This window comes from Delphinus delphis, chromosome 13, assembly GCF_949987515.2.
Source record: "Delphinus delphis chromosome 13, mDelDel1.2, whole genome shotgun sequence".
Lineage (NCBI taxonomy): Eukaryota > Metazoa > Chordata > Mammalia > Artiodactyla > Delphinidae > Delphinus > Delphinus delphis.
In genome coordinates, this window is record NC_082695.1 from 17,655,686 (window position 1) to 17,669,902 (window position 14,217).

Consider the following 14,217-nt stretch of genomic DNA (forward strand, 5'->3'; position numbering starts at 1 on the left):
TGACCAGTGTGGCAGCCGCGAGCTGCACGTGACCACTGAGCATTTGGAATGCGGCAGGGACAGTGGAGGAACTGAATATGTCATGCTCTTTCACTGTAACTCATCTGAATTTGAACTGTCACGTGTGGCCAGCAGCTACCACGGTGGACAGCGTGGGTCCAGACACCACGTCACATCTGGAAAAGGGCTGAGGGATGCTGAGCCTGAAGGAGCTTCAGTCACGGGGAGTCCGTGGCATCGGCATCTATCACCGCTTACCACTGGCTGCCCCCAGCCACATGCAGCGCTTAATTACTCTCATTTACACTCCCAACAGTTGTATGAGGCAGGTTTGGGGAGAGCAGTCTTCAGATAAAGAGCTTCCTTATGGAGGGAGGAGTAGATTTCATCTCATGTTTAAAAAACATATTAAAAAAAATAAAACACTTATGGAGAAGCAGCTAAGTTCTAATACTAGGCTTAGTATTTTCATAGTAATTGCAGGGAGGTAAATAATAACAACAATAATGACAGTGATGGGAGCTGCTACCACATGTGGAGTGGTTATGATTTTTTAAAAGCTTTTTATTTATTATTTATTTTTTAATTTTTTGGCCGCGTTGTGTGGCATGCGGGATCTTAGTTCCCTGACCAGGGAGCAAACCTGCGCCCCCTGCGGTGGAAGCGTGGAGTTTTAACCACTCGACCGCCAGGGAACTCCTTTTTTATATTTTAAGTGCCTAACGTATGTTATCTCTTCTAATCATCACAACAATCCTTTGGGGTGGGGGAGGTGTCAAATTATTAGCCCCATTTTACAGATGAGGATGTAAAGGCCCAGAGAGGGTGAATGACAGAGCTCAGGTCCAACTCCAAACCTGGACTGGAAGCAACTACATCGTGTCAGGAATCTGAGTGGTAAATTATGAGGATGCTGCTTTGGGCTCCATATAAAGAGGAACTTTTGGGCAGCTGGAGTGATCCAAAAAGATACGGGCTACACCACTGAGGAATGAGAGGCTCCGCTTTCAAAGCATTCAAGCATTTAAGGCTTCTGCCAGCTATGGTCTACAACAGGGGTTCCTGCCTGTGGCCCTCCTGAAATGGGAATTCACGGTTCTGACTGCGCAGTTTCCGGGGGGAGTACCACCTTCTGATTCCCAAAGGGGTCCATGGCCCCCTGGCTAGGGAGCCCTGCCCCAGGGGCAGACACGAGGGACAAGGGTGCTGGCCCCCAGCAAGAGGTTGGCTGAGATGCCTAAAGCCAGAGACAAACCCAGACTTTATGAAGAAGTTCATCACCCAGAAAACCACGCCCCCTGCCCCCCACTGGCTTTTCTTTCAGAAAATCCTGGGCCCAGGAAAAAGGGTCCCTAGGGGCCACCTAGGAGGAAAGAACCCCTGGCTTTGTACCTGGGAGTCCCAATACCTGGGGAGGCCAGGTGTGTGCTGCCTGCCCCATCCTCAGGGTTACCTTGCTCGTCCCGTGACCACGGTCTGGGCCCAGGGCACCATGATTTCCTTGAAACTGCCCTGGTCGAAGAATCCACTCTGCCAGGATCCCTTCAGGGCTGTGGGCAGAAGGGCAGAAGTCCAGGCCAGGGGCTGGGTTGATAAGGGCCCCCCAGCATCCGCCTGGAGGAGCTGACTGCTCTCCCGTCTCTCTAAGGACAGCCTGACCTTGACAGCCCAAATACCTTTTTTCCTGGAAAACTACACAGATACCGACCCTTCCCCCGCCCCCCAACACACAAAACCAGGGCTGCAAAAAATACAGCAAGTCAGGAATTCAGTCCATATAGAACATCCAACTATATACATCAACTCCTGTCAAGGCCAAAGACAAGGAGACCCTAATCACCGTCTCTGCCTTTTCTTCCCAAGAGGCAAAGAGAGCTGATGGATGCTTTCAGAAGGTAGGATTTCAAGAAGGGACCACCTGCCCCCAAAAACTCATCCCTGACATGGTGGCTGCAGCTTCAAAACCATTTAACTGGGAAGAAAGTGTTCAATTTGAGAGAGAGAGAGAGAGAGAGAGAGAGAGAGAGAGAGAGAGAATGAATATGATGATGTCAATTGCAGCCATCCCTGGAGAGGACGTGGGGCCAGGAATCCACACCACGGTGTAAATGACTGCAGTTTGGACACGAGGTGCCAGGTAGCACGAGAGATCTCAAGTTGCAGGAGCGGGAGGTTGGGCTTCTGGGAACAAAGCAGCCCAGCCTCAGTGTCTGCCTGGGGGCTGGCCTGACTAGCCGGAGAAAACTGTCAGTAATGTATCAGGCGTTTTTTAAATCAAGATAAAGCCAGTGCTCGCAGGCGAGAGAGCCCAAGAGAAATGGCAGAGGGAGAAGCAGGGCCTGGGGCTTCTTCTGCTGGCAAGGCCTGGCACGCTCCTGGCAGCACGTCCCCTGCCCCACACAGCTGGATGGGGAGGCCAAGTTCTAAAGGGGACAGCGTGTGAAATTCTAGACTCGGGATTGTGGTAACAGGGGCGGCTCAGCTTTCCTGTTCTGGTTGCTCCGAATGTAATCAAATCCTTCCAGGAGGCCTACCTGTCCCTTTCAGAGAGAGAGAGAGAGAGAGAGAGAATTGTGTGTGTGAAAGCACGTGGGTGCACACGGGGGTGTTTGAACCTGTGTGTGCACATCTAGCCACGTGAATCTGCAAACGTGGGGACAGAAGAGGCTAAGTTGCTGGTCCTGAGTAAACTCATGGAGAATCACCTTATTAGGTTTGGCCAAATAGAAAAAGAAAGAAAGAGAGAGAGAGGGACAGAGAGAAGCATTCTTCTCTTTGAAACCCTGATGTCACAGCACCAGAGTTTTCACCTATGTTACCACATTTGGGGAAATTTGGGGAGGGAGGCCATGACCTCTGCTACCCTTCACCTCCATCCATCAGCTCCAGAAACCGGAGGCTGTTTCCACCCCTTCTTGGTCAATAGCTCAGGAAAAGCTTAGAGAAAAATCTCCATTCCTCCACCCCCTTTGCATTCGATCTCTGGTGTATCCCTCTGGGATATCTGACCAAGTAACAGTGCTTCTATCGATACGTTCCTTTATCCCAGGTGCAGAAAAGAAGCCCCAAGACCCAGGTCTCAGGCAAAGCCCTTTAGAACTTACTTGGGTGAGGCCTTCCTGCAAGCAACCACCGGGGGTCATAGGGTGAGCGAGATGGCTGGAATTCAATCTCTCTGTCAATGGGGTCAGTGGGTGTGATGATTGGGACAGGGCTGCGATTATCCTAGAAAAGAAAGCCAGGTCTCCAACTCAGTCCTCTGTGCTTGTCAGTAACATCTGCAGCCTGCTCTTTGCCCTCCTCTCCTCCTCTGGTGGTGATGCCTGCTTACGTGACAGAAGCTCAACCCCAAATAGCTCATCATCACATTTATGAGTAGCATTTGGTGAGGGGGGGCTAGTAAGCGCCGGGCTCTACACATCATGTCACTTAACCATCACGATAACACCCTGGGGTGGGTGCTATTGTTACTCCCATTTCACAGATGAGGAAACCGAGGCTCAGGAAGATTAAGAGATGGTCCTGAGGCCTCATTACTATGGAGGAGGAAGCCAAGAATCAAATCGAGCCTGACTGCAAAGCTTGAGGATTCTCTGTTGTCCAATGTTACCTCTTTTGATGAGAGGAAATGCCACCTAGTTTTTGTTGTTGTTCGAGAACAGCCTTTTATTCTGTTTGTTCAGGCACCAACCATCGACTATTCCCTTAGAGAATTTACAATGACACGGAAATAGTACAGAGGTGATTTTTTTTTGTAAATTATTTCAAAATTATTTTGTAATTATTATTACAAAAATTATTTTTTTGTAAATTATTTTTTTGTAAATAGTATAAACTATTTCCCTGGGTATAAAGAGGATATTTAGCAATTAACTTTCTGAGTTGTGGGATTAACAAACAAAGATTTAAAAATAAATATTAAAGTGGTTGATGTTTGACATTAAAATTCAAAGCACCTTGTGTGTAAAATTCTAGCTGTATTATTCAGGGTAATTAGTTTGCTAGTAACTGTCATACAGGATGGCATGTGCATTTTAGAGGCTTGTTTCCACCCGCTTACTGGCTATATTACCTTGGACAAGGTACTGCATTTCTTTAAATCTCAATTTCCTTATCTGTAAAGTGGTAATAATAATAGCAGCTCTCCGATAGGGCTGTTGTGAGGATTTAACAACATCATGAAGATAAAGGGCTTCACATAATGGCTTTAGTAAGTGCTCAGCAAATATTAGTGATGACTCTTAAATCTTGGTCTTGGTGTAGGAGTTGTAAGAACTCTATTTTGTTTTTAAATTCATTAAATACATCATTCCACATTTAACACATGTCCACCCACACTGAAATTGCCACCTCTTTCTAAAGGATTGACAGAGAGCATCCTTACAGTGGCATTTAAAAAAAAGCAAAGAACAGCAAGTACAGGGCTTGGTATCAGAGAGGGAAGGAGGGAGGAGTAAAGAAAAATTAAACCCAGACACATCTTTAGTGCTCCCTGTTTCCCACACCACCTGGCAAATGAACTTGACAACAGAGTCTTCCAGGCTCTTAGCTGCAGGGGGGGATACTGCACCTTTGGCATATAGGACAGCCACTCCAGGATGGTACAAACACCCTCGAAGTCATCCGGCACGGTGACATGGGAGACACCATTGTAATGCATGATCTGCACACCGCCCAGCTGGTTGTTGGATGTGTAAACCTCTCTGCCCAGGACCTGCTTTGACATGGCAGGGTTAGCAAGGTTCTGCCCGGCCCAGGGCCCTTCCACCTGTTCGGAAGTCATCTCCCTCAGTGGTCCTCAACCCTGGTTGCATGTTAGAATCATCTGGGAGCTTTCAAAAGTCCCGATGCCCCGGCTGTACCCAGACCTATTACATCAGAATCTTTGGTATTTTCTTTTTTAACTTCCAGAAAATTCCAACATGTAGCACAATTTGAGAACCAGTGATCCAGCTGATTACTCTAGTCAACTCCAAAGCAAAACCCTACCTAACATTTCTGATGCAGCAGGTCTGCAGTGTGGCCTGAGAATTTGCATTTTTATGTGATCCCAGGTGATGCTGCCGGTTCAGGGGCCGGACTTTGAGACCCTCAGTGGGGTTTTAGCAGATATTATGTTATGGAGGCTTTACAGCAATGTGGAAAGCATTTTAATACAGGGAAAAATGTCGAATGAAACTGCACTCACTAGGAGTCTAACCATGTTAAGATATAAGACGAGAGGAAAATACACCAAAATTATAGTAGGAGCAAAATTACTTTTTGGGGGGTCTTTTTCCAATTTTCTGCAATGTGTAATGCCATTTTAATAATTTTTAACATTTCAAAAATATTTAAAAATTTAAATTACAGTAATACAGAGTTAGTTCCACCAGAAGAGCCTAATATATGTACGTATTTTTTTTGGCTCATAAGAGGCCCATATAACTGCAAAATGGAAAAACAGCTCTTACATCAGTAGGCATGAAACTGGTTTCATGTTGAGAAAAATCCCCCATCAGGGACACTGGGAAAGTTAAAATGACCCCTCCCCCACCCCGCCCCCTACATGTCCACTCCCCAGTGGCCCCTTCAAGGTCACCTTGTTGAGAGCCATTGCCCCTGTCAGGATGATGTGGGAATTCTCCACCTGGATCACTCGCTGGCCCAGCCTCACCAGGTAGGCCCCGATCCCAAGGGCTCGGCAGGTCACCTGTGGAGACAGGATCCCTCCTGCATTCCCCAGGGCCACGTGCCCCACCTCCCACAGTGGGGACAGCCCAGGGACCCGCTGGGCACCAACGGAAGCTAAGCTTGGCCACTGGCAACCTGATTGGAGGCCAAACAGCGTGACACAAGCCTTCCTTCAGGGTGCCTGACCTCGGCCTCCTAACCAGAAAGAATGGGGTTAGCAAAGAAGAGTGCTGTAAAGACAGCGGAAGTGGAATGTTCTGGCTCTTGCTTCAAGAGGCATGTCTGTGGCTCTTCTGAGCTTGGTCACTCCTGAGACATTGCAGCCGTTCACACAACCAAAGGAGGCCTAAGAGGGCGTGTGAAACTGGAAAAATCCGAGCGAGGTCTGCACCGAGTTAACAGTATTGTGTCAACGTCAATGTCGATCACGTCCGATGGTTATACTGTCATGGGGGAAGCTGGGTGATGGGTACATAGGACCTGCCTATGCTATCTCGTATCTGGTGTGTCCTAAACTATTTCAAAATAAAAAGATATACACAAAAAATAAAAAAAAATAAAAAAATAAAAAGACATACAGGCAGATCTCATTTTATTGCACTTCACGGATATTGCTTTTTTTTTTTTTTATAACAAACTTAAGGTTTCTGGCAACCCCGTGTGTCAGATGATGGTTAGCATTTTCTAGCAATAAAGGATTTTTTTTTAATAAAGGATTTTTTAATTAAGGTGTGTACATTTAAAAAAGACATTAATGCTATTGCACACTTAATAGACTACAATATAGTGTAAACATAACTTTTACATGGACTGAGAAACCAAAAAATCTGTGTGACGTTTATTGCTATATCCACTTTATTGCAACATTTGCTTTATGGTAGAGGTCTGGAACCAAACCTGCAACATCTCTGAGGTGTGCCTGTCTGTATATATATAAATAAAAGATACATATATGTTTATATATTTTTGGAATATGTAAAGATATACATATCTTTTTATATTCTTCAAAATAAAAATATTTTGGAATATGTAAATATATGCATAAATCTTTTTATTTTGAAATATATATGAAACATATTTAAATGACATCTAGAAAACAAGCCTAAGGAAGACACTCATGGCCAACATCTTCCACCTTGGAAACTGAAGATACAACACTGAAGGTAAAAATCGTATCTTGAGGGACAGTTTACCATTGAAAAGTACTATTACTATGACTCTACCAGAAACAGAAAATATTTTTGAAAAGGCCAAACTGGGGAGCGGGAAGAGAGTCATTTAGTACCAGTTAAAATTGGACAAAAGTTCTTCTAAATACTCGGTACCTTTTAAATAAGAGGTGATTGGCCCCTGATTCAAACCAACCAACTCTTAACAGGATATTTTTGAGATAACACTTCAAACTGAACCCAAACTGTGTTCTGATGATATTAAAGAATTGCCACTGATACTGTTGGGTGTAACAGTACCGTGGTTATGTTTTTAAAAAATTAATCTAGTCAAGATCCACATTGGGGTACTTACAGATGGAAAGATATAAGTGGAGTTTGCTTTAGAATATTCCAGAACAGGGGGGCAGAGGGACTGGGGACATAGGAATCGTTACACGTTGATAATTGTTGGAGCTGGTGATGAGTACATAGGGCTCATTAACAATTCTCTTTGCTTTCTTGACTATTTGAAAGTTTCTATAATAAAAAGTTGAGACGGAAAAGAAAATAGGAGGGGACTCACCAAGCTGATGGTGACAATCTCATCATAATCCAGGGAGGTCTCCCCAGCAATCATGCCTGAGCCCCTCAGGTTCTCTACGCCCAGGCCATCCTCCTTCCCAATGATATCCGTGATGACATACCTTCAAGAACCAAATGCGAGTTAAACACTGAGCTCTAGCCCAGAAAAATCCAAGGCTGATGCGTTTCCCAAGGACCCGAGGAAGGAAGGCTAAGCAAGGTGAGGGATTGGAAGGTGATAAAGCAGCCAGAGGTGAGATGAAGGCGGGGGTCTAGGCCCCCGATGACTGGCCCTAAAGTTTCTAGAAGGGCAAGTACAGCATCGATAATCATCACCCCTCCAACCAAAGATAAAGTTTGCCTATTCAGAGGCTGTCCTGATGAAATGTCACCCCACCCTGCATTCCTCCAGAAGCAATCTAGAATAGCCTTTGGTCTACAGAGACATGGGGGTATACAAGGAGAAGCCACGTGGTTCATAATCAATCAGTCAAGATTCCGTGGCCATATAAGTACACTGTACAGCCTAACCCATTAGGGATTCACACGGCATTTCAGTGCATTAAATGTTCTGAGAAGGCCTGCGATAAAGATGCTTGTTGGATCTCATTTAACCCAGTGTTTCCCAAACTTACTTGACTACGGAAAATTTTCACTCCCTCCCATCCTCCCAAATCACCAACTAACATTCCAGGAAACTCAGCCTGGGAAATTCTGATTTAAATCAGAATCTGATTTTAAAAACCCACAACCCACAAGCCGGTATTGCCCTTGACGTTCTCACGAAGCAGGCCCTCCCGGCATCTTCCCAGCTCACCAAGTCACCGCTGAGTCAGTCTGGCTAATTTGGTCACAAAATGTGAACCTGCAGCTCTGGGGACACTATGGGAATCCAACCTAATTCTCCTTGCATGATGTGGTATTTTTGCGAAGGACGTGCCTCATTTGGGGATGACAAGGATGGGCTCACCCTAAAGGATGCCCCAGGTGTCTGAGCTATCAGTGCCCCCAGTGGAGCTCGGGGGTCCCATTGTACAAACGCTACCACCTGCTTGATATACTGTCATAAGCCCAGAGGCGAAGAGGCAGATTCCCCTGGGAGTAGCTGAAATTAACCACAGGCAAAATGAAGGCGCTGGCTGGTCAGTTATTTACCTGGATTCTCCTTCTTCCTCGACGTGTTTACAATGGACGGAGTTCAGGGAGCTGACTGTGGTGTAGTCTTGGGGAGTCAGGTACAGGTATTTAATTCCCTTAAAAATATATACTTCAGTAAGGCTATGAGTCCAGCTTCCTGCACTCAACAGCCACTGTTTTGTTTTAACGTCAACACTGGTTTGGGTGGGTGGGGGCGGGGGTGTTAATAACACCATGTTAATAACACAGTTACCTGTCTGATGTTAATACCATGTTAATAACAGTAATAAAGGGAAGGTCTGCTCTGTGCTTTCCACTGGTCCTTACAATACAACCTCACTTTCTTCCTGGGCTCTCTGATTTAATGTTTTTTAATCATCTTTTCATTCTCTTTCCCCTACGGAGCTTTTTTTCCTTAATGCCAACCCCCCCTGCCCCCCCAATAAAATTTTATTGTAGATATATTGTTTATGTGTGTATGTATGTATACATATATGTGTGTGTGTATGCTTTTTACATGAAAAGAATCATTTTTTGCCCCCATGGCGGGGGCAATACCACCCCCTTGAGAACTCATGCTCCGGTTGCACAGAATGACTCTGTCCCCTGCATTTTCACATCACAAGATGTGTGCTTTTCTCTATTCATTTTGCCTTTTATGGTAGCTGGTGTCTCTAGGTCTCCTGGATGATTTTTAAGAACTTCCTGAGGCCAGGGATTACGCTGTCATTCACATTTGCATCCTCGGTGTGCACTGCGTTCCAAGAGATGCTCAGTATGTATAAACTCTGTGTTTACATAAAAAATAACTTTTTTTCATTATTGTCCCCCTAAGGATCCCATTTAGACCTTTTTTCCTAATCGTCACCCCCTCCCATGAAATTTTACTGCCTGTTTATGTACTTTATGGATATCTATGCTGTCTACACAAAGAGCAAGAAGATTTTGTCCGCCCCCTTGGAGCTGCTGTCACCCGCACAGAAAATACAACATGAGCTTAGCGCAGTCACACTGCCACCCCAGCTTTATGACGTACCTTGTGGGGGTCTTCCCGGTCCACCCAAGCCACCTGGAACATGTGTTTGATCTCCTCCGCAAGGCCAATACGGGCCCCACTGTTGGCAGCGAGGTAGATTTTGGGGATGCCCTCTGCCCGGGCCATCTCGGATGCCCGCAGGTACAGAAGGTCTTCTCCAAGGCCAAAGGATCCTATCCGGAAGGTGATGTCATTGCTGATGAGGATAACGTCGCGCCCTTCTGGGTACTCAAGGGTCTTAAACCTCATTTTGAAGGCCACCATGCCCACCTGGCGAGGACACAAATGCACAAGAAAACGGGCTTGTTTCTTCAGGAGGAACTTATTTATTTATTTTTGGCCGCACTGCACAGCATGCAGGACCTAAGTACCCTGACCAGGGATTGAACCCATGTCCCCTGCAGTGGAAGTACAGGGTCTTAACCACTGGACGGCCAGGGAAGTCCCCCAGGAGGAAATTTTTTTAAAGGGTGATTCCGGCCAGGGGCTGGGCTCTGTGAGCGTTTTTTTTAAAATTTTATTGAAGTATAGTTGATTTACAATGTTGTGTTCATTTCTCCTGTACAGCAAAGTGACTCAGTTCTTTACCTCATTTCCTCCAGGAAGTCGGTTCATCTCCACCAGCTGGCCCTGCGGGTCCAGCACTAGTTCGGTGTATGTCAGGATGTCTTTGGGGTACTTGTCCGGGGAACCCCACATTTTAAAAAGAGCCTACAGAGAGGACAGGAAAGAGAAAAACCTGAAGTCATCAGTAAGGAAGTATATTTTCTACTGCTTTCTCTCTTTTTCAATCACGAACTATTTAAAGCATACATGCAGAAAAATAAATACCCAAGCATCTATCTCATGGCTCTGTCAAATCAGAATTTTTCCACAGTAGCTTAAGATTTTTTTAAAGAAATAAGAAAAATGCAGTTGAAGTCCCTGGTGTACCCCTCCCCATCCCATTCCCATCCCTCCTCCCCGCTGCTCCCCTCAGGTAACTATTATCCTGAATTACTGTCCATCAGTCCTCTGTAGGCTTTTACATTTTTATTTCATCATATGTGCAGACATTTAAAACATAGCATGGGGCTTCCCTGGTGGCGCAGTGGTTGGGAATCCGCCTGCCAAAGCAGGGGACACGGGTTCAAGCCCTGGTCCGGGAAGATCCCACATGCCGCGGAGCACCTAAGCCCGTGTGCCGTAACTACTGAGCCTGTGCTCTAGAGCCCGTGCACCACAACTACTGAAGCCCGCGTGCCTAGAACCCAGGCTCCACAACAAGAGAAGCCACCGCAGTGAGAAGCCCACGCACCACAACAAAAAGTAGCCCCCGCTCGCCACACTAGAGAAAGCCCGCACACAGCAACGAAGACCCAACGCGGCCAAAAACAATAAATAAAATAAAAATAAAACCCCCCAAAAAACATAGCATTATTTTGCATGACTTATACTTTAAATAATGGTATTGCACTGGACACGTTCTTCCACAACTTATTTTTCCAGTTCTCCAATATATTTGAGAGATTTATCCATATTGATAAATTTAGCTCTGGTTTATTCATTTTCCCTGCTGTTCAGTTTTCCATGATATGAACATATCACAATTTATTTATTCATAACCCTTTTTAGGAACATTTAGGTTTCCAATTCTACACCAACAATGCTGTAATCAACATTTTTATGGTCTTTTTTTTTTTTTTTTTTTAATAAAAAAAAATGAGTGTTTCAATGGGTGTATACCTAGGAATGAAATTGCTGGGTCATAGGGTATGTGAAAATTCAGATTTACTGGATATTGTCAGATTGTTTTACAGTTCTAGTAAGAATGTGTGAGAGCTCCTTTGCTCCATATACTTGTCCACACTTGGCTTTGGCAAATATTTTAATGTTTACCCATCTGCTGGGTGTGAAACTGTACTGTGATTTTTTTTTTTTTTGTACTGTGATATTGGTTGGTACTTCACTGATTATCAGTGAGGTGAGCACCTTAGAATATATTGATTGATCTTGTAAGTTTCTCTTTCTTTTGGTCAATTTCCTATTTATAACTCTTGCCCATATTTTTTATAGTTTTGCTTGTTTTTTTTTTTTCCAACTGATTTATAAATGCTCTGTAGATAATATTGCTCTAACCCCTTGCTGGAAACAGATATTTAAACATATTCTCCCAATCTGGGGTTTGTCTTTTCTCTTTTACATAAATAACTTTTAAATTTTAACATAGTCACATTTATGGGATTTTCCTATGCTTATGCTTTCAACTCACTCCGAGCAGTTTTAATCCTCTCGAAATTTATTTCTGTACACCAGATGAGGTAGAAATCGAAAAATTTTTTTCCCAATTAGATAAGAAATTTCTTTGTACCTTTTAGTGAAATTTATTCCCTTGATTCAGAATCCCACCTCTGCATTCAATCAAGGTTCTGTCTGTGAGTGGGTCTGACTCTAGACTCTATTCTGTTCCATTGGTCTATTTGTTTAGCTCTGTTACAATAATATTACACACTGTAGTACGTACTACTGCTTGAAAGTAAATAATGACTTTTTTTTTTTAATTTTTTTTTTTAATTTTTGCGGTACGTGGCCCTCTCACTGTTGTGGCCTCTCCCGTTGCGGAGCACAGACTCCGGACGTGCAGGCTCAGCGGCCACGGCTCACGGGCCCAGCTGCTCCACGGCATGTGGGATCTTCCCGGACCGGGGCACGAACCCGCGTCCCCTGCATCGGCAGGTGGACTCTCAACCACTGCGCCACCAGGGAAGCCCAAATAACGACTTATTTTAAAGGATGGCTAAGACAAGTCCTCCTGATTTTGTTCTTTTTCAGAAGTGTTTTTGCTATTCATGAACTTTTGCTTTCCCTATGAGTTTTTCAGTTGCACCAAAACTCCAGAATTATACTGAATGTATTAATTTGGGGGGAACTATTATCTTTACAATATTGAATCTTCCCATCATACATAAGCATGATATATCTCTCTATTTAGGCTTAAAGTATTTCCGTAAAGTTTCAAAATTTCCTCCATAAAGGTCTTGTATGTTTTTTGTTTGATTTATCCCTAAACTTGGAGCTGATCTTAATATTGTAAATGGCATTTTTTCCAATTAGATTTTACAATTATTGCTGGTCTATGAGAGTACAATTAAGTTTTGTATATTGCTCTTGTATCTAGCGATCTTGCTGTATTATCTAATTGGTTCCATAAATTCTCTTTGATTTCCTGTATAGGCATTTATATCATCTATGAAAAACGTAACTTTGCTTCCTTCTTTCTAGTCTTTATACCTTTTATTTCTTTTTCTCATATTTTTGCATTGGCCAAGAACTCTAGTAAAAAAAAGTTGAATAGAAGGGGTGTTAATGGCTATTTCTATCTGTACCTATCTTTGAAGCGAATACTTCTAACATTTCACCATTAGGTGCTATTAATTTTAGGTGGATGTCTTTTATCAAAATAAACAAATTTGAGGCTTCCCTGGTGGCACAGTGGTTAAGAATCCCCCTGCCAATGCTGGGGACACGGGTTTGAGCCCTGGTCCGGGAAGATCCCACATGCTGCGGAGCAACTAAGCCTATGCGTCATAACTACTGAGGGTGTGCTCTACAGCCCGTGAGCCACAACTACTGAGCCTGCGTGCCACAACTACTGAAGCCCATGTGCCTACAACCCATGCTCTGCAACAAGAGAAGCCACCACAACAAGAAGCCTGCACACCACAACGAAGAGTAGCCCCTGCTTGCTGCAACTAGAGAAAGCCCGCGTGCAGCAACGAAGACCTGATGCAGCCAGAAATAAATTAAAAAAAAAGTCCCCTTCTAGTCCTAGTTTATTAAAAGCTTTTATTATAAATAGATATTATCTTTTCAAATACATTTTTTGCACCTATTGAGAAATTTAAGTTCGTTCGTAATCTATTAACATGGTAAACTATAGACTTCCTAATACCAGACAAGCTGTCACAAGATAAATACTACTTAGTCTAAATTTTTTTAAAAAAATCATTACTGGGTTTCATTTGCTAATATTTTAATTATGATTCGTGTCCGTGTTCATAAATGAGACAATAAACTTCCTTTCTCCTAATGTTCTTACCTTGGATTAATATTAAAGTAATAATAACCTGATAAAATGAGTTAAGAAGCATTCCCTTTGTTTTTTCTATTCTCTAAACAGTTTGTATACAAAGGGAATTATTTGTCCCTTGAAGGTTTGACAACAATTGTTGTAAAACTGTCTAGGACCAATTTTAGTAGATGGGTGTTTCTGACCTACGAATTCAATTTCATTAATGCTTTTTTCCAAATTTATTTATTTATTTATTTATTTATGGCTGCTTTGGGTCTTCGTTGCGCGTGGGCTTTCTCTAGTTGCAGCGAGCGGGGGCTACTCTTTGTTGCTGTGCACGGGCTTCTCATTGCTGTGGCTTTTCTCGTTGCGGAGCATGGGCTCTAGGCACGCGGGCTTCAGTAGTTGTGGCTTGAGGGCTCTAGAGCGCAGGCTCAGTAGTTGTGGCGCACGGGCTTAGTTGCTCCGCGGCATGTGCGATCTTCCCGGACCAGGACTCGAATCTGTGTCCCCTGCATTGGCAGGTGGATTCTTAACCACTGTGCCACCAGGGAAGTCCCTGGCTGGGCCCAATTTTAGTAGATGGA

The 14,217-nt window shown here is 44.0% G+C and overlaps 1 protein-coding gene across 6 annotated transcripts in view; it reads right to left on the minus strand.

Moving 5' to 3' along the window:
- ACACB (acetyl-CoA carboxylase beta) overlaps positions 1-14,217 on the minus strand; it is a 119,267-nt gene that overhangs the window by 9,736 nt on the left and 95,314 nt on the right. For all 6 annotated transcript variants that reach the window (XM_060028231.1, XM_060028232.1, XM_060028233.1 and 3 more), the window contains 8 exons: positions 10,168-10,290; positions 9,580-9,849; positions 8,562-8,659; positions 7,408-7,528; positions 5,582-5,692; positions 4,571-4,714; positions 3,105-3,225; positions 1,454-1,550 (listed from right to left, as the gene is read on the minus strand). In XM_060028231.1, the coding sequence (XP_059884214.1) occupies positions 1,454-1,550; positions 3,105-3,225; positions 4,571-4,714; positions 5,582-5,692; positions 7,408-7,528; positions 8,562-8,659; positions 9,580-9,849; positions 10,168-10,290 (1,085 nt within the window). The remainder of the gene's footprint in view (positions 1-1,453; positions 1,551-3,104; positions 3,226-4,570; positions 4,715-5,581; positions 5,693-7,407; positions 7,529-8,561; positions 8,660-9,579; positions 9,850-10,167; positions 10,291-14,217) is intronic.